This window comes from Merops nubicus, unplaced genomic scaffold, assembly GCF_000691845.1.
Source record: "Merops nubicus isolate BGI_N331 unplaced genomic scaffold, ASM69184v1 scaffold6661, whole genome shotgun sequence".
Taxonomy (NCBI): Eukaryota; Metazoa; Chordata; class Aves; order Coraciiformes; family Meropidae; genus Merops; species Merops nubicus.
This window is the reverse complement of record NW_008588903.1, coordinates 43,890-65,421: the sequence shown is the minus strand read 5'-3', so window position 1 is coordinate 65,421 and position 21,532 is coordinate 43,890. Positions and strand designations below refer to the sequence as shown.

The 21,532-nt window shown below is 41.2% G+C and overlaps 1 protein-coding gene across 1 annotated transcript; it reads left to right on the top strand.

Annotated features, from left to right (window-relative positions):
* Positions 1-6: 6 nt before the first annotated feature.
* On the top strand, positions 7-19,471 carry TBX18 (T-box 18). The gene is made up of 7 exons (XM_008949398.1): positions 7-69; positions 1,577-1,678; positions 4,536-4,707; positions 11,050-11,217; positions 12,388-12,452; positions 16,122-16,216; positions 18,646-19,471. Exons 1-7 carry the CDS (start codon positions 47-49, stop codon positions 19,368-19,370), a joined length of 1,350 nt encoding a protein of 449 aa, XP_008947646.1. The 5' UTR covers positions 7-46; the 3' UTR covers positions 19,371-19,471.
* Positions 19,472-21,532: the final 2,061 nt, after the last annotated feature.

The window sequence follows — 21,532 nt, the reverse complement described above, 5'->3', positions numbered from 1 at the left end:
GCAGGGCGCCGAGCTCTGGAGGAGGTTCCACGAGATCGGCACCGAGATGATCATCACCAAGGCGGGAAGGTAACGGGCACCCGCGGGGCTCTGCCGGGGCGGGAGGGCACATCAAAGCGGGCCAAAACTGGGTGGGGGGGAACCCCCCAGATTTATGAGGCAGGTAGATGGCGATAATTTCGGGTGGGCACGGGAGCGTGTGGCGTTTCGGGTTTCCTGGTCATTAGGGCGAGGTCCGGGAGCGCCGTGCTCTTCTGAGGGGAAACTTTTACTCTTTCCAGTGGATACACATGGCAGAAACCTGGGCAGTATAAAAGTATCTGAACTTATTAGAAATTACGAAAACATATTTTATTGAATCCATATGGTACCCTCTGCATTTTCAGAGAGGCTTTATTAGTGATTGGAACGCAGTCTTCGACAGCACAAAGCAACATTTGTCTTCAGAGAGTCCAGTCGGGGAATTTCTGTTTTATCTTACAGGTGCACTGAAACAACAGCAAAAACTAGTTAAGCGTAGCCTGCCTTGCCCTCTCGCTTATTCAGAAATAGCAGAGATAGAGTTGTTTTTTTTCCCAGTAACGACATTTAATTGATTTTTTTTTTTTTTTTCCGAACAGCAGCAAATACTGAGTAAACTGGAATGGCTTTCAGGTCTATAAACCACAGAAAAGTACCTTTCATTGGCTTGCAGTCAGCTCGTCACTAGGACTTTTTTGTTTTGTTTGAGCTTCAAAAATGAACTTTCTCAATAGCAGGCATGCCAAATGTGGGCTAAGAAGTGCATTTTTATGTTAAAACCACGGCATTTGTTAAAGACATTGTTTTCTCTGCAGAGGGATCTAAATCCTGAACGTTGGGGCTTTGTTTAGGTTGGTTGTTTGTTTTTTTTTTTTAAGAAATTACCTCGTAGATTCGTTTCTGCTTTCAATAAAGAAGTTTTACTCTACCTTTCAAAGACAGAGTAGCTCTTGCACTTCACCTTTAGTAAGCAGCAGACAGGAAGTCCTGTCTCAATAAAGACCATATTGTTGGGTTACAGCATGGCACGTTGGCTTTTACGACTGCATCCTTGCGGTGTTATAATTTTATCACCGTGGATTCAGCTTTCTAATTTGCTGCTGCAGAAATGATAACGCCATTTGCTGCTGTCAGTTGTAACTTCAGTGGCAATTGGCGTGTCTGTAAGTATTGGTCTTCCTGGGTGGAGGTGGTGTTTGCACATCTCCAGAAATGTATTCTAGCTAATATCTCAAACGGGCTTTAAAATGCTAAAGTAAAGTCTCAAACCCAAATGATTTACTGTCTAACAATAAAGTTGAAATGATGTGGTAATAGCTGTACTCCCAGAGCGTAGCCCAAAACATACGAAGCATTGTTCAAGTAAATGCACTTTAGAAATCTGTTTTGACATATCGAATGGGCCATTTCATGGCCATGTAACTATAATCGTCCAAAAGGACTGTGTAGGCTAAAAAGAAGAACGAGAAAAATCCCACGAACCGGTTACTTTTCCTAAACAACCCTTCCCGAGTCTGTTTCCTATTAAACATGACCTCTCTCTTTCCATGTTCAGGCGGATGTTTCCCGCAATGAGAGTGAAGATCTCAGGTTTAGACCCACATCAGCAGTATTACATTGCTATGGATATTGTGCCAGTGGATAACAAAAGATACAGGTATGGTGATTTTAAGGCAAAAAAAGTAGGATGCAAGCCACAGGAAACTTGGCTAATGGAAGAAAACATTAACACTACATAAATTAGGAGACGGTCATGTTTAACTCTCTTTCAGATTCCTATTTTCATCCCAGCACATTAAAAAAAAAAATGGTGCTCAATATGCTGAAGCAACTAAAATGTCTGTTGAAGCTCTTTATACATTTGCCTGGTGTTGTGTATGTGCTGTGGGCAGATGCTCAGGTTTTGGCTTTCAGAGAGTGCAGTTCTAGTGCCATCAGGAGATGTTACCGTGTTTTGTTCCTCATCATGTCACTGTGAATTATTTCCTATTAACAAATGAGTACAAGAATGCACATTTTTTTTCGTGCGAAATGTCACTAAAATGAATTAATAACATTGATAGCATTGATTTAATTGTATATAAGCTTTCTTGGTCATGCTTTGACTTATGTAATTTAATTTAAAGGTGGTTTATCACTCAAATATTTGGTTGCTTAGATTCACAAAGAGCAGCGTTTCTAATTACTGTTTTTTAAATAATTAGTGGCATTGTTGTCTGAAGAATAATGTGAGGAACTAAAGTAGTTGTTCTTCGGACATCTGAGAGTAGGAATTACAAGCTGAAACTCTCAGCATTTCGAGGGCAGTTGTGCTTCGAGGGAGCGAGTTGGACTCCGCTGAAACCACTGATAGTTTCTGCTGAAACCTGCAGAAATGTTTGCAGGATTGGGCCCACGGCAGTTACTAGGAGCTGTTTTGTAGGTCTTGCTTTACAGATCCCATCCCATGCTCTGTAGTAGCGAGGAGGAGCCTGGCCAAGTCGTTCAGCGGAGGCAGGATCAGGCCCTTACCAATTGCTAGTTTGATTGCTTCAACCCTATACTTTGTATAATATAAGGAAAGCCACTGCAGATTTAGTTGTAGAACTAGGAATATTTCAGACTAAGGCTAGAAGCTTGGGTCTGCAGGAATGCTGCCTTGTTTCCTAAGCAAACACTGCCCTATGGTTTTTGTGTGTCCATGCCTCGTTGACTGAATTTTGTCCTTTTCTCGTGCAGCCTATAAGACATTTCTCAGGACCATTTTAGGTTTTGTGTTTTTCAACAAGGTGCAGGTACCAGTGCTGAGGATACCCAGTCGGGGGGGGCTTTTCTGACTGTACCATAGAGAAAAAATGCTGTTTGATTTGGACCAAGGCAGTGCAACTGAGATGAAAGCCCTTCTCTTGCTTTGTGTTGCATGTGTGCATTTACTTAGCAATATAAGCATACCATTCCTAGAAGGTCTGAGCAATTCTTTAATTCATAGAAAAAGTGAGATAATTATTCCAAATGGAAAAAAGAGTTATTATTAAAAATTAAAAAGTTACATTGAGTATGAGTTGTTTAAACCTCATTTCATTTAAAATAAATACAGTCATACTGAGCTGCACTGTCTGCCCAGTGTGATATGTGATGCCCAGATAACTGGAGTAACTTAACAGAAGTTGTTTGAAGGGTGTATTTTCTTCAGTGACAAACTTAAATTTCTGTAATCATGTACAAGTACCATGCCTTTAACCTTCCTGTTAAATGTTAGTGTTTCACACGTTTTACTTGATTCCACTTCTCCTTTCCTGTGCAATCTATGATTTTTTTTTTAACTGCTGACTGCTAGTTTAATTTTGGCTGTTCTGTGGGTTTACAACCTGTCTTGCACATCCCTAGATTTTAAAGATGCAACCTCAGTCACATATGAAGCCTAGTCTTTAGCTGTCAGAGCAGATAGCAAAGCTAAATGGAAATGAAGAAAATTGCAGCTGGGTCTGGATTTCTAGCGAAATGGAATGTTGTAAATACTGGGAAGCTTAAGGTGTTCAAAATATTTTATGTATATTTATGACTTTGTTTTCTTCTGCAGGGAAAGTATGTATTTAGTGTAAGACAACAAATATAAAATCAGTGAAAAATGTTACAGCAGTTGACTGACTGTGTGATCTGGGTCTCCAGGAGAGAATTTCACCACCATTCTAGATCTTAGTTTTACGTGATGCGAATTGTCCGTAGTAGTGCATATATTGGATCATTCTGTTTTCATTTCCAATTATGCTGTTTGTCTTTTTCTAATAAGGAACTGAATTGTACAAGCAAATGACTTGATAAAATCTTTTTTCTTTTTATTAAAAATCATAGCTGAATTACTGGAATTTTTTATTGTACTTGAAAAAAATACCTTGAAGTTTTTAATTAGTGCTTTTTAAATTGCCCTGTGTCTGCCTTCAACATAAGTTTTGTACCAAAGCAGGCACTATTTTTATTAGAAAATTACTTTGGCAGCATTGGCCTATCAGATGAAATATGGGCTGTGTTTTTTCATTTTTACGCCTTTTTAGTTTCACATAGTTTCGTTATTTTTCCCAATCATAATGTTCTTTCCCTTCAATAGCTTTATTTAGAGAGTCTTATATTAGAGTCAACATGTTAAATCTTCCAAATATGGAATTACTACTCGATTTGATAAATGAAGGACTAGATTCTTCCCTGTTTGCTGATGCCTATTCAGAGCGGAGCTGTAGCCATCAATGAACTGACAGCAGCTCAAAGCTCAGTGTGGAGCCTAGTGTTAAGGCTGTTACTGATTTTGAGAAGACTAAGATCAGATCAGAGTGTGGTTTTTAACCTTCCTCTGGCAGTTACCAGAACTGTGTTTTGAAATAACTAAAAAAAAAAAAGAACCCCTTTTATTTATTGTCCTTTCGTGTTCCATTAATTGGTGGGCTCTTGCTGTAGGTATGGCCCCTGATCTATTAATACTGAATGGGTCTGTTAAGTTATTTTGGGTTTTATGGTTAAAGGTATTTGTTTTCTTTTTATAGGTATGTTTATCATAGCTCCAAGTGGATGGTGGCTGGTAATGCTGACTCCCCAGTACCGCCTCGTGTTTATATTCACCCCGATTCACCCGCCTCTGGGGAGACGTGGATGAGACAAGTGATCAGCTTCGACAAACTGAAGCTTACCAATAATGAGCTGGACGATCAAGGGCATGTGAGTATTTGCTCTTCTGCAGTGTTATATGTAGGCACATTGCTCAGCCCTGAAAGAGACTGACGTACAGCTTCAGGGTGCCAGAAATAGGCTTGACTTTTCAAAGCTGCTTTGGATCTTTACCGTCCAGAACTAAAATCTGCTTACTTTTTGCTCCAATAATTAACTGCTTATTAGAGCCTGCTGTTTTACTCCTCCCTCCAAAACAGAACTCCTTCTGCAGAGAAAGACTTTACAAGCCTAAATTGCGTAACGTGAAGGGGCAGAATTGCTCTCATGCTTTCCCACCAAGTGTGTTACTTGCAGCTTCTCCTCCGATCAAAAAGGACGCTTAAATTCACAAGTGGCTAGAAGAAACATTACTAGCATGTAATAACTTCATGTGAATAAAAATACACTTAACTATTTTCTTAACCTAAACATTTGTGTGAAATCCCATGAGGTGTTAATAATTGCAGTCGAAAACGAACAACATGGGAGCTGGGTTCGCTCCGATAATGATTTATTACATACCTTATGAAGCAAGACCCTTTCACAGCTGAGGCTCATTACTCCTGAAAAAACTGGCAAAGATGTATGCAGTGTGAGTGTTCTGTTTGCAAGTTCTAAATTGTTTAGTTATGACATTATCTAATGTGACAAAATGTGTTATGTTAATATTTCCTTTTCTCTTCAAAACTGTTGAAACATGACAGATGTAAGCCAGTATCTTTCCAGCAATCCCAAAAATAGTTTTACTTGACACCTTAGTAAATAATTAAAAAATGAGAATTGTTTTTAGTCAGGGTGAAATCTTGAGTTTTGCAAAATCCTGTAGTAAGTGGCAAATGTTGGCTTCCTTTCAGAAGGAGCATCGAGTTCCAAGTGGTGGAGTTTTAAGATGTTGGAGGCAGGTTTCGAGACAGGATGTGGATTCCATTGCCCTTAGTGTAGCCCGATTATATTAATCAGGATACTTTCTCCTTTGTGGAAAGGAGTGAAAGAAAACGTACCTGGCACAGAGTACAAATACACTACATGCATCTTTCAGTATAGTTGTAGCTCAGTGACATTAAGCTGGGTTTTGCCAATACATAGTCCAAGTTTAAGAACGAGACTTTTTTTCCTCCATTTGTGTTTGTGAAGGAGATTAATGTGAGACTCTGGTCAAATTGTGCAGGACCTACAACTTTTCTGTTACAGAGAATGCAGGAGGCTGGCTGGGCTGAGCTAGCAAATGTGGTAGTGAGGATAAAAAGCCTTCCTTTTGTAAAAAGCTGTTCATAATTTTATTGCACTCTTTCTTGAAAAGAGTGTTGTGATACTCACATCCGTAAGTTACCGCTGCTTTTCTTCAGGCTTGTGAGAAAGGCATTTTATCTCATTTTTTCCCAGAATTTCAGTTATATGGGGTCCCGTTTGGCAGGGTCCGTTTGCGTTAAGGCTAGCACATGTAGTTCCCTTAGTTTCCCCAATATTGGCGGGAGTCTGTTTTGAGGGTTTTAAAAAGTGCAGCCGATGCAGATGAGTGAAATGTCACTTTTCCAGCAGGCCGGCTGGTTTTTGTGCTCGCTCCTTTCAGAGGGGTGATACTTGAGTACCATGGTCCACGCCTACACTTGGAGTTGCAAACTGCCCTGTGATAAAATCTCGTCTATGTAGAGAATTGTATTGCTGTATTTTTCCATCCCAGATCTTAGCTTTGTTTTTATACTGAGCTGAAACCTGTGTAGTGTACACAGCACGCCATTATTCATAATTTGGGGGGATATAAATTTTCTGGTCTTTAGTTAAGTGTTTCGATTTGGAAACGAGTGAAGCAATGCCCTAGTACAGCGATCTGAGACACATTGAACTGATTCAGACCTACGGCAGTGCCCCTCCTCCCCAAAATGGAAATTTAAGTATTAAAATAAAAGGACAAAAGAAGGATGACTGTAAAATAATTTCGTATTTCTCAAATCTGGAAAATTGCAAACATGTCATTCATAATTACCAGAAAAGGCAAAAGCAGAAAGCAGAAAAGTGTCTCTTCCAATGGGTACATTTTTTCTTTTAAAGCTATGGTAGTGTGGAATGCTGTATTGAAAAAGCTATGTAGCCTCTGAATGCCTCCAGCAATAATGGAAAACGAATAATCATATTTTGTGATGAATATAAAACCCAATTGTTTCTCATAAGCAGGAAGGAACCATTTTTCTAAAGAGCGTACCAGGGGAGGGATGGGGTATTAGAAGAGCTAGGGGTCAAGGCTGTACTATCCCTTAAATATCTGGTTCTACATCAAATGTTCTGAGTCTCCCACCCCTGCATGGGAGATGGGGTGTATTGTAGAATATTAGGAAGTTAGAGGTTTTTCCCTTCCTTAAGCAGGATGTCTAAGAGAAATCCTGGTGGGGTCTCTAAATGCTGCCATCATTCCTCCAGTAGTTAAAGCAGCATCAGGCTTTAGCTGTTGTTCTTTAGGTGTACTTTTTATGCTGTCTTTAATCTGTGTCAGAATTGTTCTTTATTCTTCCCATGCTTCTCAGAGGTGTTGTAGAGTATTTGTGTTAAAATCCCAGGGCTAGGTTTTCATCTTGCACGTGTAGAGGTAGGGAGCTCGCGTGAAATGAGCCCGAAGCCCCTTTGACTATTCTGGAGTATTAACTGTCAGAATCAGTGAGAGAAGTGATCCACGTCCACGGGACTGGGGACAGTATTTGCAAACAGATACTAAGGTAGAATTCCTGTGCAGTATTTTCATTGTGGGAGTAGTTCATGGCAGCAAGCTCCCCTTTCATTGAGGTGGCCTGGGATGAGGTTCTTGTGACAGGAGATCAGCCGTCTCTTAAGACGACTTGCTGCACTGCTTGAACGCTTCCTGGGTTCCTTGCTGCCTGCTGCTGTTTTCATCAGTATTTTGAGTGGGAGTTTGTAACAACATAAGTTTGTAGCAGTGTTCTGTAGAGAGATTTTGAAGTACATATGCACGTAGGACAGCGTCTGATACATGGGTTCCATTTGCAGGCTGAGGAGACCAAGCAAAATTTGTCAGGGTGTTTTCCTTCTGTATTTTTGATGTCAAAACGGAGTCCCAGGGTGAATTCCCTAGTTTGCAAAGATGGTGTGCCTAGAGAGGCATTAAGGCTCAATGGCATCATTAATATGCACTGTGGTATTTGTGTCTGTCTTCTGAGTTGTGATGGTACAGAACAGTAAACCTGCATTCTGCAGCTGATGTTGAGAAGTGTGTGGTCTGGGTGCTCTTTGTTAATGCCTCTCATCCTGTTCTCATCTGTGGAGTAAGTACTGCATTGTAAAAGTAGTCTCCCTCCGGCTGGTTAAAGCTGGCTGATTTTTCTATTTCGGTGCAGTTTTTAATCTGAATTTCAGTAGAGGGGAAAAGTCAATATTTTTTATGCTATTTTCCATGCTTTTCAACTGAGTGTTTTTTGATGCGGAGAAACATCTTTTAACTTTTAGTGAAAATGAGGCTGTTAGCGTGCTAATTGTTCCTTGGTGGTTGGGGTTTTTTTGTCCCCATTTGAAAGTGGGATGAGGCTGGGAGCAGAGGCGGACTCTTACTCTGCCCAGACTTGGCTCCAAGTATCGAGCTCTGCTTACAGTCAATGGGTAGTTATATGTTTTTGTCACAATGAAAAGCTGGGAAACATCAGCATTTGCACTTGCAGTTTCTGTCTTTGTAAAGAGGGAATACATGCTTCTTGGCCCCACACACTTCCCTGACTGCAAAAAGCCTGGGCTATGCAGGAAGGATAAAGGAGGATTTTTGGTGAAAAGAGTATCAAGGTGAAGACCATGAGGTCGGTGGGGAGATGGCTGGGTAATCTGTGCATTGCTGAGCTGCTAGAGGATTGGCATCTCCCCCCGTAAAAGAGAACCAGGCTCTTGCTTGTGCTGGCTGTGATGTTTGTGCCACAGCAGTACCCAAGCTCAGGGTCAGCGCTGAGGCCTCACCACAGCAGCATCTTTCAAAAACCATGTTGTGATGGTAGTCCTGAAGGTAATCCCAGTTTTGTGTGTCTGCAGATGCCTTGGCCCCTTGTGCTCTGCCAGGCGGTTGCCTTGTCCTGCTGCCTACGTGTGGGCTCCCTGCTGCAGTGTTTTCCATCTGATAATGATGTCTAGACAACTGCTGTGGTAAATTTTACATTTGGTGGGAGCAGTTTATTCCCCCACAAAGTGCTTTGGTCATGCCCTGTGAGGGTTTTGTAGAGAGAGGCAGTTTGTGCTTCATACTTGGTGGGACTTGTTCTGGTTGGAGTTTTTTATTGTTGGCTTTTAAGGGTATGAAGGGAAAGTTGCTCCTTCTGCAGATAAACTGTTAGCTCCCATTTGTGCTGTTAAATATATGAAATTAAAGCCAGAATCTCCTTTTTCTTGTCTTTTTCTTCACAGTAGCTCTAGGTGATGCTTAGAATAATAGACCTAAACAGTTTTCGGAGCGGGTGTGGCATCTCTCCCACCTTTTATATCCTGTCTTCATAGTGTCGCTCTTTAATTCGTCTGGGCTCTGCAGTTATATATTATTTATTTAGAATTCAGAGTCCTGATCATTAACAAAGGTCTCATTGTACAAGGCACGGTACAAAATGGAGAAAAGAAAGTTTCTTGCGATGGATTCGCCGGTGGCCTAACAGCGTGTCAGCACAGGGAATTTCAGTACAGCCCAGAGCTAAGCCAGGTTGCTCTTAAGAGATGACAAGGATCAGTTCAGCTGTAACAGCCACCCAGATAAGGAGCAGGAGGTGTTTGTCTGTGTGCTGCTGTGGCTTCGCTTGTTCTGCTGGAGGAGCAGAGTTGTTGGTAGCTGCCTGGGCTATCATTGTGTGTGGCCAGATCTGCCGTGTGGGCCAGCGGTCGTTTGTGCCGCAGAGCTGGTGGGGGGAAGTCGTCGGGGTGGGAGCAGAACGTGTCACGCTCAGTGGCAGCCAGGCAAGTGGTGAGGCACGGAGCAGTGATGGGTTTGAACAGTGGAACAGAGCTTTCCTTGATGACTTTTTCCTGTTGCACGAGTACCTCCTCTGGTATCACTGGGTGTTCACAGGAAAACAGGGTGAGGAATGTGCTGTCCTCTCTACAATTTTCATTTTGTAGGTCTTTGGCAGCTAAAAGAAGTGTTGTAAAAGAGAATACACGTTTGCATGATAAAATTCTCTGTGCAAGATTTCATGAACTGGGAAAAGGCCAATTAATATGAGCCTGTTATGTCATTGTCAAAACCTTACTTATAGGCTAGTAAAACCCCTGATTATCCAGAAACTTGGCTTATCCAAAACAGGGTCATGTCATCTGGTCTGGACCAAGTATCCTAAACTAGCCAAGCTCTATTTTATCCAAATTTATGTAATGTCCTCTGTGTCATTTGGGTGGATGAACTTCCATGGTGTCTAGCATAGGGGCTCTGCCGGATGCCTGACCACATGCACGTTCTGAGGCTACTCAAGGAGCAGGAAATTAAAAAGCTTCCCCTGAACGCTGATTAGGGGTTCCACAGGCCAATAGCCATAGGACTATTTATTTATTGAGTTACTAATTTCTGAGGCCTTCCAACAATAACAGTTGAGCTTCCAATATTTTTTTTGTGAAATCCTCTATTTTAGTAGTGGTTATCTGAAATGGATTAAAATAGGGGGAAAAAAAATCTGTATTTTAAATATATTCTAAAATTTGGGAACAATACCGAGAGGTATTTTTGTGTTCAATTTTATGCACTGTGGGTTCATATACTTCTTGCTTATAATTTGTTCTTAAGTGATTTTTTGTATTCTGGGAGAGTTTTGCCTATTGATATTCATTGTTTGTATTATGAATCTAGAGTTATAAACACTTCAGAATTTTGGATTTTTGTATTATTTTAGTTGAAGCTTCTGCTCCTTCAGAGTGTGATAGTGTCAGCTTGTGTTTCTAAAAAGATGTGCTTCCAGCCTTTGGGATATCAGGAAAAAAATTGCTCCAAGCATATTCTGGCAGTTCCAGGAACAAAAGGGAAATGCTGCTGTTGCTAATCCTGTTAGATCAAATCCAGGCTTCAGTGGAAAAGTGACAAAACTTTCTTAATTCCAGTGGGACCAGGACTTCATTCCATCTTTTTTTTTTTTTTTTTCCAGTCTCAATTGAGCCAGTCTGAATTTGGAGCTCCTGAGTCGTAATTTTTAAATGCTTAGGGTTTGCAATAACATAAATGCACAGGGATTAGACTACTGTAATAAGAACCTTCAGAGGTTAAAGAAAACTTTTGATTTCCAGTAAGTGGCATGGTAAACACATACCATAATCTGTTCCAAAAAGCTATGAGTCCTGAAACAGCAGGGTGTCCTTTCTAATAAATCTTATCTTTTTCCTTTCATGACTGCGTAGATTATCCTTCACTCTATGCATAAATACCAGCCTCGAGTCCATGTCATCCGAAAAGACTGTGGAGATGATCTGTCCCCCGTCAAGCCTATCCCTTCAGGGGAAGGGGTGAAAGCCTTCTCCTTTCCAGAGACGGTTTTCACTACTGTCACAGCATACCAAAATCAACAGGTAACTTGGCTTTTCTGCTTAGCACTTTCCAGGCTTTTCAGAGTAGACCAGAGGAGTAAGAGATAGGAGAAAAGTGGATGCTTTTATTGTACCACTTACTAAAAAGCATTGTCTGAACCCTTTTCATATTACAAGTAGCTTTCACTAGGAGTACTGCAGCAGCCCCTGGGGGCTATAAGCTGAGACTTAAGGCTGTGTCAGCTAGATGCTGCATATAAAAAAGTCATTCTTATTACGGAGATCACACAGTCTAATTAACAGGGTTAACGGTGTCTTCATTATAAACACAGCATTGAAGCACAAGGCAAAGAGCAGTCTAATTTTTAAACCTGTTTTTATGCCTGTAAGTATAGATTCATGTCTGGATTTAATTTTTAAAGCACTTTTGTTCCTGACTCCAGTGATTTCAAAACTCCCAGGACCTTAACAGGCAAGCTGAGATTGGAAGAAAAGTTGCAGTCGTTTTCGTTAACCCCATTCAGTGCATATTACGAACTGCAATTTATCTGGGTCTGTACAGATTTGAAGTCAGAAGTAAACTGCAGGCTGTGTGACTCCAGCATTTGGCTCTTACTACCACTTGTTTCAGTGTAAACGTATCTAGTGACACCATAGTGTTGTGACATTTTATTAATTCCATGTAAGTTATTGCAGCTATATTTTGGGTATTTATGTATGCCTTGCTGTTGTTACAAAGAGAAGAGCAGGAGAACCCTGTGAAAATAGAAATATTATTATGTGCTGCCTAGCCCATTTATTTAAATGTGTTACAAGTATTTGAGAGGGGGCTGCTGGTTTTTTTTATGGAGGATAATAACCTAGAGATAATCTCTATTTTCACATTTCCTTTTTGAGCTATACAGAAATAAAATTTAATTTAAATTTTATTGCAGTTAGGCAGTGTGCTCTCTTAGGTGAAGGATGACATTTGCCAGAAGATTTTTTCAAGAGGTCCAACCTGCCATTTGGTAGCATTACATTCCTGTTCGCTTCTCTGGGGATCTGCAAAAATAATGATCAGAAGGCTGGCCCTTATTTTGCTGTGTTTCAGGACAATCATCTTAAACCATTATGTTTCTACTCCACCGTTGGCTTAATTCTGTCAGGGTAGTAATTTTGTGTGTTACTTAGCTGAATTTGTAGGTAAAAGTTCTTTAATAATTTTCACAGATAACTCGTCTGAAGATTGACAGGAATCCATTTGCCAAGGGCTTTAGAGATTCGGGACGTAACAGGTAGGTGTGGGGGAAGGAGGAGGGCTTGTTGCTGCTGACAGAATCAGTTAATCAGTTTGTGAAGACTGGTCAAGGGCCATACCTGTATTTACAAAGTAGTCTGAGGGAGCACAGAGGTTTCCCAATAAAGTTCTCTGTGGTGGGCTCCCATTCCTACCCCTCTAACCATCTAGACCGGGAACGGGTTGGCACATGGCTTCTTGGCTCATGTGCTCGGGTTTCCTTTGGGTGGAAGCAGCAGCACACCACGGACGCTGCAAATGGAGTTGACATATACTCGGGTCTGTGATTTCAGGCTGCTTCTGAGAGCTCCTCTTTCTCCTGGCTGGAGACACAAATTGCAGACACCAGTGTCAAACTATAAGCCCAGGTTTTCTTGCACATAAGTGGCATTTAATATGGGTGAAGGGCTCGTCCTTTTCTCTCAAAGACGGAGAAACTAAATGGCTTCTAGCAGTAACCTTGTGTTTAGTACACTTGCCTAGGAGGTGGGAGACCTGTGTTCAAGTCTCTTCAGTTTAAGGAGTTACAAATCCACTTCCTAAGTTGAATGCCTTTCTTACTACGCTATAGATGACCTTGAAACAAGCCTGGTTTCCACCACTTCTGCTACAGTTGGACTGATTAATTGCTTCTCTCTTGATCCATGAATCTTTCGAAATAGCAATGGGGAATGTGAGTAGTGCAGAGTGGAGACTTGGGTTTAGTTTGGGCTGCCAATACTGATGAGGTATTTTATCCAAAAACAGTTTAATGCAAAATACTTACGCCTGCTACGAATTGTATGTTAAACCATTTCAGCTAAAAAAAGCATCATTTAATTGTGGTGTGTATTAGACATCAGTTCCAGTGACCACATTGCATTTGGTGTCTGCAGCTGCTATATTTATGACCTAGCCTTGCAAAGAAGAGAGCAGACTGTGTGCTGATAGGAGTGTTCAGTGTGTATCTTTAGCTAGCTGCTTTACTGAGCTTCTCTTTTAGCAGTGGCTGCAGCATTAAAGCCTGTTTTGTACTTCCACCTGAGTTACCTAAATGCTGAGACTGGACAGCAAACTAGAGTAGTTTTTAGCTGAACAGTTACAGAAGCTGTGGGGTAGATGTTAAATTTTACAGGAATTCACTGTAAGTATCTTTTCAGTTTGCACTCTGCATTTGCTGTTCTCTGAAGATTTTTGTCTTTTAGCAAGAAACAATTGGACATGCTCTGTCCCGGGCCTGGACGGGATTCCCCAGGCACAGGAGTAAATAGAGTTTTGTCCTTCTTTGTAGTCTTCTAGCTAGAAATCTCAGTGAACAGTAACTTCCAGATAAATGTAGTGACTGAAGAAGCAAAACATGCTGTGTGTACTTGGGAAGAAAAGAGTTGCCATACGTGCCCTGCTTGACAGCTCTCCATAGGCAGTGTCTCTGCTATGCATGTTTTTTGCAGAGCTGTAAAATAAGTACTAAGGAGCCTCTTAAAAAAAGTGTGGAACCCTGAATCTGAAATTTCTGAGTGGAGTTAGAATTTCTTCCATAGTGTTACATGAAACAAGAGAAGATGCCTTTGAAAATAGAGAGGAAAGAATTGTTCAGAAACCCATTTTGAACTGGATTTAATGTGGTGGGACAGCCCTGGTATTACCCAAGTGTGAGGTAGGTGCAGCAAGAATACTGCATCTGCCACCATGCAAATCCAGTTGCACGACTGGGGATATCCAGAGAGGATTTTTTGTTTTGGCTGCTAGGAATTTGGTTCATGCATTAGGGAAAAAACAGGCTATTTTAACTGAAAGGCAGTTGCAGTTTATGGAAATGGATTAGGAGACCAGTCCTGTAGGAAGGGCCAGCCTCTGTAAAGTGTTTTCAGAACTGGTTTTAGATGAGGTCTGAATGCTTTCACTGTAACAGACATGCTCATTATAGAAGTGACTCCACAAACTCTTGTCCATTGCAAATTGACATTGATTTACTGAAGTGTTACTGTTTTCTTTGATAGGCTTTATGGTACCGAATTTATGTGTTTGGGAATGGAGCTCATCTTTTTTAATTGTCAAGGAAAATGTAAATTTATTTTTTAATTTGAATTACTGTTTTGCTCAGTTGATTGTTAATTTATTCTGTTGCTAAATGTTTAAATGGTAAGGTACTGTTACCTTCGTTGTTCTAACTGGCGTATTTTTCAGTGAGGTATTTTAGTCTGCAAAAAAAGTGTAAAATAAAATGTAGTACTGTTGCATCCCACTTTTCAATATTGTTTTAATTATTGCAGCTATTTTACTCTGCGCTGCTGCACGCAGTAATTCTATTTAATTAAGAATATTGCCTTTCAGGTTATTCCCATTGAGTCCCACAGGCTATTTTACAGAAATCAGTAGCTTCACCTTTTAAAAGCATTCTCTGTGCATTTGCAAAGTGCAACAGAATTTATGTGCTGAGAATAGTTTCATTCTTCAGTTAGGCCTTAAGTTTGACCCTATAAAAACTTTTACTCAGGAAAGGACCAGAATTTCTCCTTTTAAATACTTCAAGAAAAACATAACTTTTTTTCTTAAATAGACTTGGCCACTTGATAGTGTAAATTAGGATGGTGATAAAATGTGGAAATTGTTCAAAGGCATCTTGTATAAATTATCGCCTTGGCTGCACTCCTCCAGGAGGTGGCTTTTATCTCCACTTTAACTAGAAATGAAAATTCACCATTACTGCAGAAAACGAAGGCTATCTGTTTAGCCCAGGTTCAGCTAATAAATACTTTAGAAATGTTTCCTGACATACATTTGTGATCCTGCTGGAAATGCAGTGGGGAAGAAGCAGGATCAGAAGAACATGTCGGGAGCTTCAAATTGGGCTATTTGCATAATTCGAGTTTACAGAGTGCTGCTGCTCAAAGGCAAGCATTTGTATTTGGTGAGTGCCTGATGCTGACACTTGACAGGCCTTTGGGGCCCAGCAGCCAAAAATAACAGCAAAGTTACACCTCTGAAGTGCATTGTTTGTAAAATCATGTCAGAAAACAGATGAGCCTTTACCTTCAGGAAACGCTGATTCTTCTAATACTGTCTGCCAGGATTGTCTACTCAGTTATTTCTACTTTGTCACGATGCTGTTGGAAGAAAACGACAGAAGATTTTTAGTTTGTCAAGGCATTTTGCTCAGCACATAATAACCAAGACACAACATCGCTTTATGCACTTTGGAAGTAAAAGAGCTGTACACCCCTGCCTTGTTCATGTTGTGTGATTTTCCAACTCAGCAGTGTTGACTGGGAATCCTTTTTAAATAGAAATTGCTAGTGGATCACCTTTCTTCTAGGCAGAAATAGGAGATCATCCCTCTGGCAGTTAAAGCGGTTGCTCTTAAGGAAATGTCATACTAGGAAAACATTTAATATCATCTTAGCCAAGTCTCCCCCCTCCAATAGCCTTCCCCCAAAGGCCAAAAATACTGAAAAAGAGAGCCAAACTTGTGGAATCAGGGAAACCCTTTGCATGCTGCCAGCCCGGTGGCTACAGATCACAGTGATCTCGTGGATAAGGTTGTAAGGCTCTTTTCTAAAAAGGAAAATGGACTAAAAAATAATCCTGAAAAGTTACTAATTTTTATATGTTTTGGATGTAAAGTGTCCAGAAACGTGACAAAATACACGTTTCTTTCATGACACCATGATATTTTTGTTCTAAATAGAATGGGACTGGAAGCTCTGGTGGAGTCTTACGCCTTCTGGAGACCTTCACTGAGGACACTTACCTTTGAAGATATACCTGGGATACCCAAACAAGGTAACAGTCTTCTTTTTGTTCTTTCAAAACAAAAATGTGTGAGGATAAAGCTTCACCTGTTATGCTTTACAAAAGTCTAGGTCAGTGTGTCACTTGCAGAGAACAATCAGCCAATCAACCTCAGTGCAGGCCATCATCTCTCATCAGAGCTATCTCAAGTTAGGAAACTAATTCTAACTTAACCATTGTGGCAATAAAAATGGTTAATGATAAGTTAGATCACATGCAGAGGAGAATGCCAGTTATTTAAGGATAGAAAAACATATTCCTTAAGGGTTACACTCTGGCTAGATGACTTCTGTTGTACACATCCGAACTCAAATGTAAGAATTACTTGTGTAAGGGAAAAAGAAAAGGAATGGGAGAAGGAATGTCTTCCTAAGTAATGAAAAAATAGTACTAAGCTACTTAATTTGATTTGGTTTCTTCCTTGGAAAGCCTTCTTGACTCTTGAAGACCTAAAAATTGTTCAGTAAAATCCCCCCAAAACTTTATCTGCATCCTAGAGCTTGAAAAAACAGACCTCCATTTTGCTTTTTCCTCCTCCCCAGTCCATAGCTTCTTGGATTCCATTTTCCCCATCACAGAGTTTGTGTTGTTCCTGTATTTCCAAAGTACTCCAATGCATATAGAAAACCTCTTGGTCTTTTCCCAACTAAATCAGACATACTGCTCCTTATTCTTCACATTTCCTGATGCAAACATCCTACTCGCATTCTTGGTAAAGCATTGCAAAGTCATTAAGCATCTTCAGAGCAAAAATGGAGACAATATGGAAATACATATAAATCACTTTTGTCAGTGTCTCCTTAGCACAGTCCTTCGAGAAATCTTGAGCATCAGGGCTTGGTGTGGACAATTAGAAAGGAATTTTTGTGCCAAGTCATAGATATGTTGGGTAAGGGTTGGCAGAGTTTTGGGCAGAGCACGGGGATGAGAGACGGTCTTTATAAAAAAAGCCTGTAATGAGAAATCAGCATCAGACCCGACATACCTGGTCTGACTGTGTTGACTGAAAGGCAACTCACTATGAGGTTACTCCATCCAGGAGACAGACCAGCTGTGTTGCCCTGTGTTTGTGTAACAGCACTGTTTGAGAGCAGGGACCTGCTGCCATGAACTTCCACTTGCTTTTGCCTGAGATTAATGAGCTTGTTCAAGTTACTGTTGATGTTCAAAGGACGGGAACTGGCTATGTTGCAAAATCTTTAGTTGTGTATACCTTGGACAGTAGGGTGGTTTAGAGACTTGCTGAAAGACCCTATTAGAAATTTGTCCTCGTTGTTAATGGTGGAAGTGCCCATCTTCAGGTGGTGGAAGCATTGGTGTAGTTTGGAATAAACATAAGAACACTCTGCACCAGGATTTTTGGAATGTGACAGTGACTCGTGGTGCTTTGAACTTGTGTTGTTGTTCTGTCAACAAAGCAAGAAGCAGCAGGCAGAGTTCACTAGTAATGTATTTTTCTTTTTACTAGCTCACCTATTGCAGAAACCTCTTAACTTATTGACAGCATGTATCTCTGCAGCATCAATCTGATTGTTAGTATGATTCACAACCAGGAGAGTCTTCCTTGTTAAGTACCTTCTGCCTGGGAGACTGTGCTCATTTTTCTGGTAGATAAACTCTCTAAGAAAAGGAAGCATTTCTTGCAGCTGTAAAACTTCCAGTCCTGAGAAGAGGCTTCACCTGTAGCAAGCAGTGCATTTTCAGGAGCATTCAGCACTGGTATTTGTTACATAAAAACTTCTGATGTCAGTAAATTGAACAGTTTGCAAACAGTTTGCTGCAAACCTAAACCTCCAGCTGCTTGTTCAAAAAATGAAGCGGCCATGCACAGTACTCAGCCTATACTTTTCCTGAAGTTGTTCTGAAGTTTTTTTGTGTTTTGAAGTTGGAAGTTTTTTGTTCTACAGTTCTGAAATTTTGTTTTTGAGTGGTGAACTTCTCTGAAGCTGTTGAGCTATGGGAGACTGTCACCTGAGCGAAGGAGCCTTTTCCTTAGCAGGTGCTCTGAGAGTGACAGGCACAGAGTGCTTGAAATGCGCTCTGGGGTGTAGCAAAAGCACAGACAAATGTATCTTGAAGAAGGTTTCCTGTGATGTGGTACACACTTGGTTACACCTTAGCTGCTACACAGTTTCCTTCCAGTGACAGATAAAAAGAGTAGGTAACCTGTTGGGCAGGAGCTCCAAGTACTGAGTGATGGTTGCAAAAGTATAACTTACGTCCTCTTTCGTGGTCAAGTTGTTTAAAAATCTGCATGTGCCACACACACCCACCCCTGCATACGTATGTACAGTATTTTTTGGATTGATTTGGGTCGTGCTTCATGTCAAGGGTTATTATAAAATAGAAAGGCCTTGGTCTGTCACCTAGGAAGTGAACCTTTCCCAGCATGCTTCTTACACTGTAATGTTCTCTTCCAGGAAATGCAGGTTCCTCTCCTTTACTCCAGGGATCTGGCAGCGGAGTGCCATCTACCCACCCTCACCTTTTAACGGGTTCCCCTTGCTCATCTCCAGCCTTCCACCTCAGTCCCAACACGAGCCAGCTCTGTAGCCTTGCTCCAGCTGACTACACAGCTTGTGCCCGCTCAGGCTTGACCTTGAACAGATACAGCACTTCCCTGGCTGAGACCTACAACAGGCTCACCAACCAAACCGGGGAGACATTTGCGCCCCCGAGGACTCCCTCGTATGTCGGCGTGTCGAGCAGCACAACGGTGAACATGTCCATGGGTGGCAGTGACGGGGACGCCTTCAGCTGCCCGCAGACTGGCTTATCCATGCAGATTTCAGGGATGTCTCCACAGCTCCAGTACATCATGCCGTCCCCATCCAGCAATGCCTTCGCCACTAACCAAACCCACCAAGGCTCCTACAACACGTTTAGACTGCACAGTCCCTGCGCGCTCTATGGATATAACTTCTCCACGTCCCCTAAACTGGCTGCCAGTCCTGAGAAAATCGTTTCTTCCCAAGGAAGTTTCTTGGGGTCCTCGCCAAGTGGAACCATGACGGATCGGCAGATGTTGCCCCCTGTGGAAGGAGTGCACTTACTTAGCAGTGGGGGGCAGCAGAATTTCTTTGACTCTAGGACCCTAGGAAGCTTAACACTCTCGTCTTCTCAAGTGTCTGCACATATGGTTTGATGAAGCCTTTAAGTAAAAGTACAGTATGTTTGGTGTCTACAATGTATTTCTTTTGGAATATGAAAGGACACTCGGTGTAGCTTGTAAAGTGTGTGTATATATAATATGAGAGGAAGTTTCACTGAATTTTCGCCTTGCCTGTGGCCAGATTATTCTCCTATTCTGAGTTACGCAGAGTTTGCTGTTGTGCAGACTGCTCTAGTTTTCTGGTATAATACACTTAGTTGTATAACACGTTGGGACATATGCAACAAATTAAGTAAGACTTCCTCCCCTCTCCCCCTCCTCTGTTCTAGCCCCTTTAAAGAATGAAATGACACTTGGAGTATTGAACAAAACAAACAACCCCACTTACATTTCCTATAGTGCTAGTGAGTTTCTTTAAAACGTTTGTACAATGATAAACTGATGCACCAAAGGCATTTTACAAGTTTCTTCTCTGTTATAAGGGATATGAATGGTATGTGGACTTTGAAGTGTTAAGCATAAAGTATCCAGCTTAAAATAGAAGTTTAGCTAATGGATTATTTACAAAGTAAACGGAAAGATTAGTTTGCCTTCTCATGATACGCTGTTTTTAGCTTATCGATGGCACAACACTCTCACTAGGATTTTCTTTTTTTTCAGCATTAGTCTAGATTTATAATTAGGTATTGGAAGAAAAATAATGCATATCCAAATTGTGGTGATAGGAGTAATTCAAGTCAACAGCAGAAGAAGCAGCGTTGTTTAGTACAGCATGAGTTTTAAAGTGCTTCTTCGTTGTCAAAGGAAGGGCTTGATGGATTTTTTCCTCCATAAATATTGCCTGTAAGACATTTACTGGACAGTAGGATATTCTAATGTGTCTTTGTTTTTGTATTTTTACTTTTTTAAAGGAAAATGCAGGTTTGATTTAGGAAAAAAAAAAAAAAAAACAAACCAAAGCGAGCAGGATGAGAAATTTCATTATTGGTTTTACCCATTTGTGTGTGTGTTGTGTTTTGGGTTTTCTGTTTTGTTTTGTTTTAATAAGGGTTGAAAGTCCTCCATTCTCAGTATCTCATAAATACATCACTTGCATCAATTAGGCAGATGGCCCAGTTGGCCCACAAGTGTTTCTGGAAGCAGAACTTTGTCACAACTGCCTCCCTGCTGCTCTCTGTCGCACTCACCTGGAACTGGAGAGGTTCCCCTTCCTTCCAAGCTCTGGTTCTGACCAGCCTTCTCCAGAGTGACAAGGACAAGGGGAGACACTTGTCATAGTCAAATTTCTGCCCTTATCTGTGCCTGCACAGCCCCAGTGAATAGCAGCCCTAATGGGAAAGCTGCCTGCCCATCAAAGCTGAGCCACAGAGTCTGTGGAACAGATTTTAACGTGTGACAGAATAGGTCGTGTAAACTGAGCATCCTTTGTGTTATGCAGGTGATGTAAAGGCATTATAAAGTACGTACAAAGTAGTTGAAAATGCTTCTCCAGTCAGCACTGAAGGAGAATAAGGCCTTTCCAGATTTTGAGTTTTTCGCTTAGATTTTTGTTGGTGAAGGTGGATTGCTGTATTTCTGAAGAGTTCCTGTGCCCTTCCTGGCAAACAGTGGGCTTAACCACTCCCATGTCAAGACAGACTCATTGCAGCTCATTTCTTCAGTGGGATGGAGGTAATGCATGCAGAAACATTCCTCTTGCTATCTCCTCTTTTTGTTTAGGAACAGAAGGCAAAACAGAGCAGTGTTTAAGCCTGTGCCTGAAGGAGGCTTCATGTCCATTAGTTACGTATTTGTTTATTTTAAAGCAGACCCACAGAAAGTTCTCGTTCAAAACTGAAAAGGCAAGAGGGTGCAATTGAGGAGATGTGGGTTTGCCTTGCTGTCTCAAACTTCCCAAGTGACCTTGGGCAATTCATTCAGCTTCTCTGTATCTTGCTTTTTGCTTCTGTAATAGCACTTCTCTGTCTCACAGGAAAGGGTGGCAGTACATGGGAGATGAAGATCGTCTTTACAACCACTCTACTGTGGACAGTCCCTCACAGATAATGGCCAGGTAGTGTTCATATAGGAGGATAAAAAAGAGCAGTTGTGTGCTTCAGGTGTGTTGCTAGTTTTGGTATTTCAGTGTCCTTTGAGGCAGACTCCTAGCAGAGACCCACAACGCTGAAAGCACTGGTCAGAAACCTCACACTAAC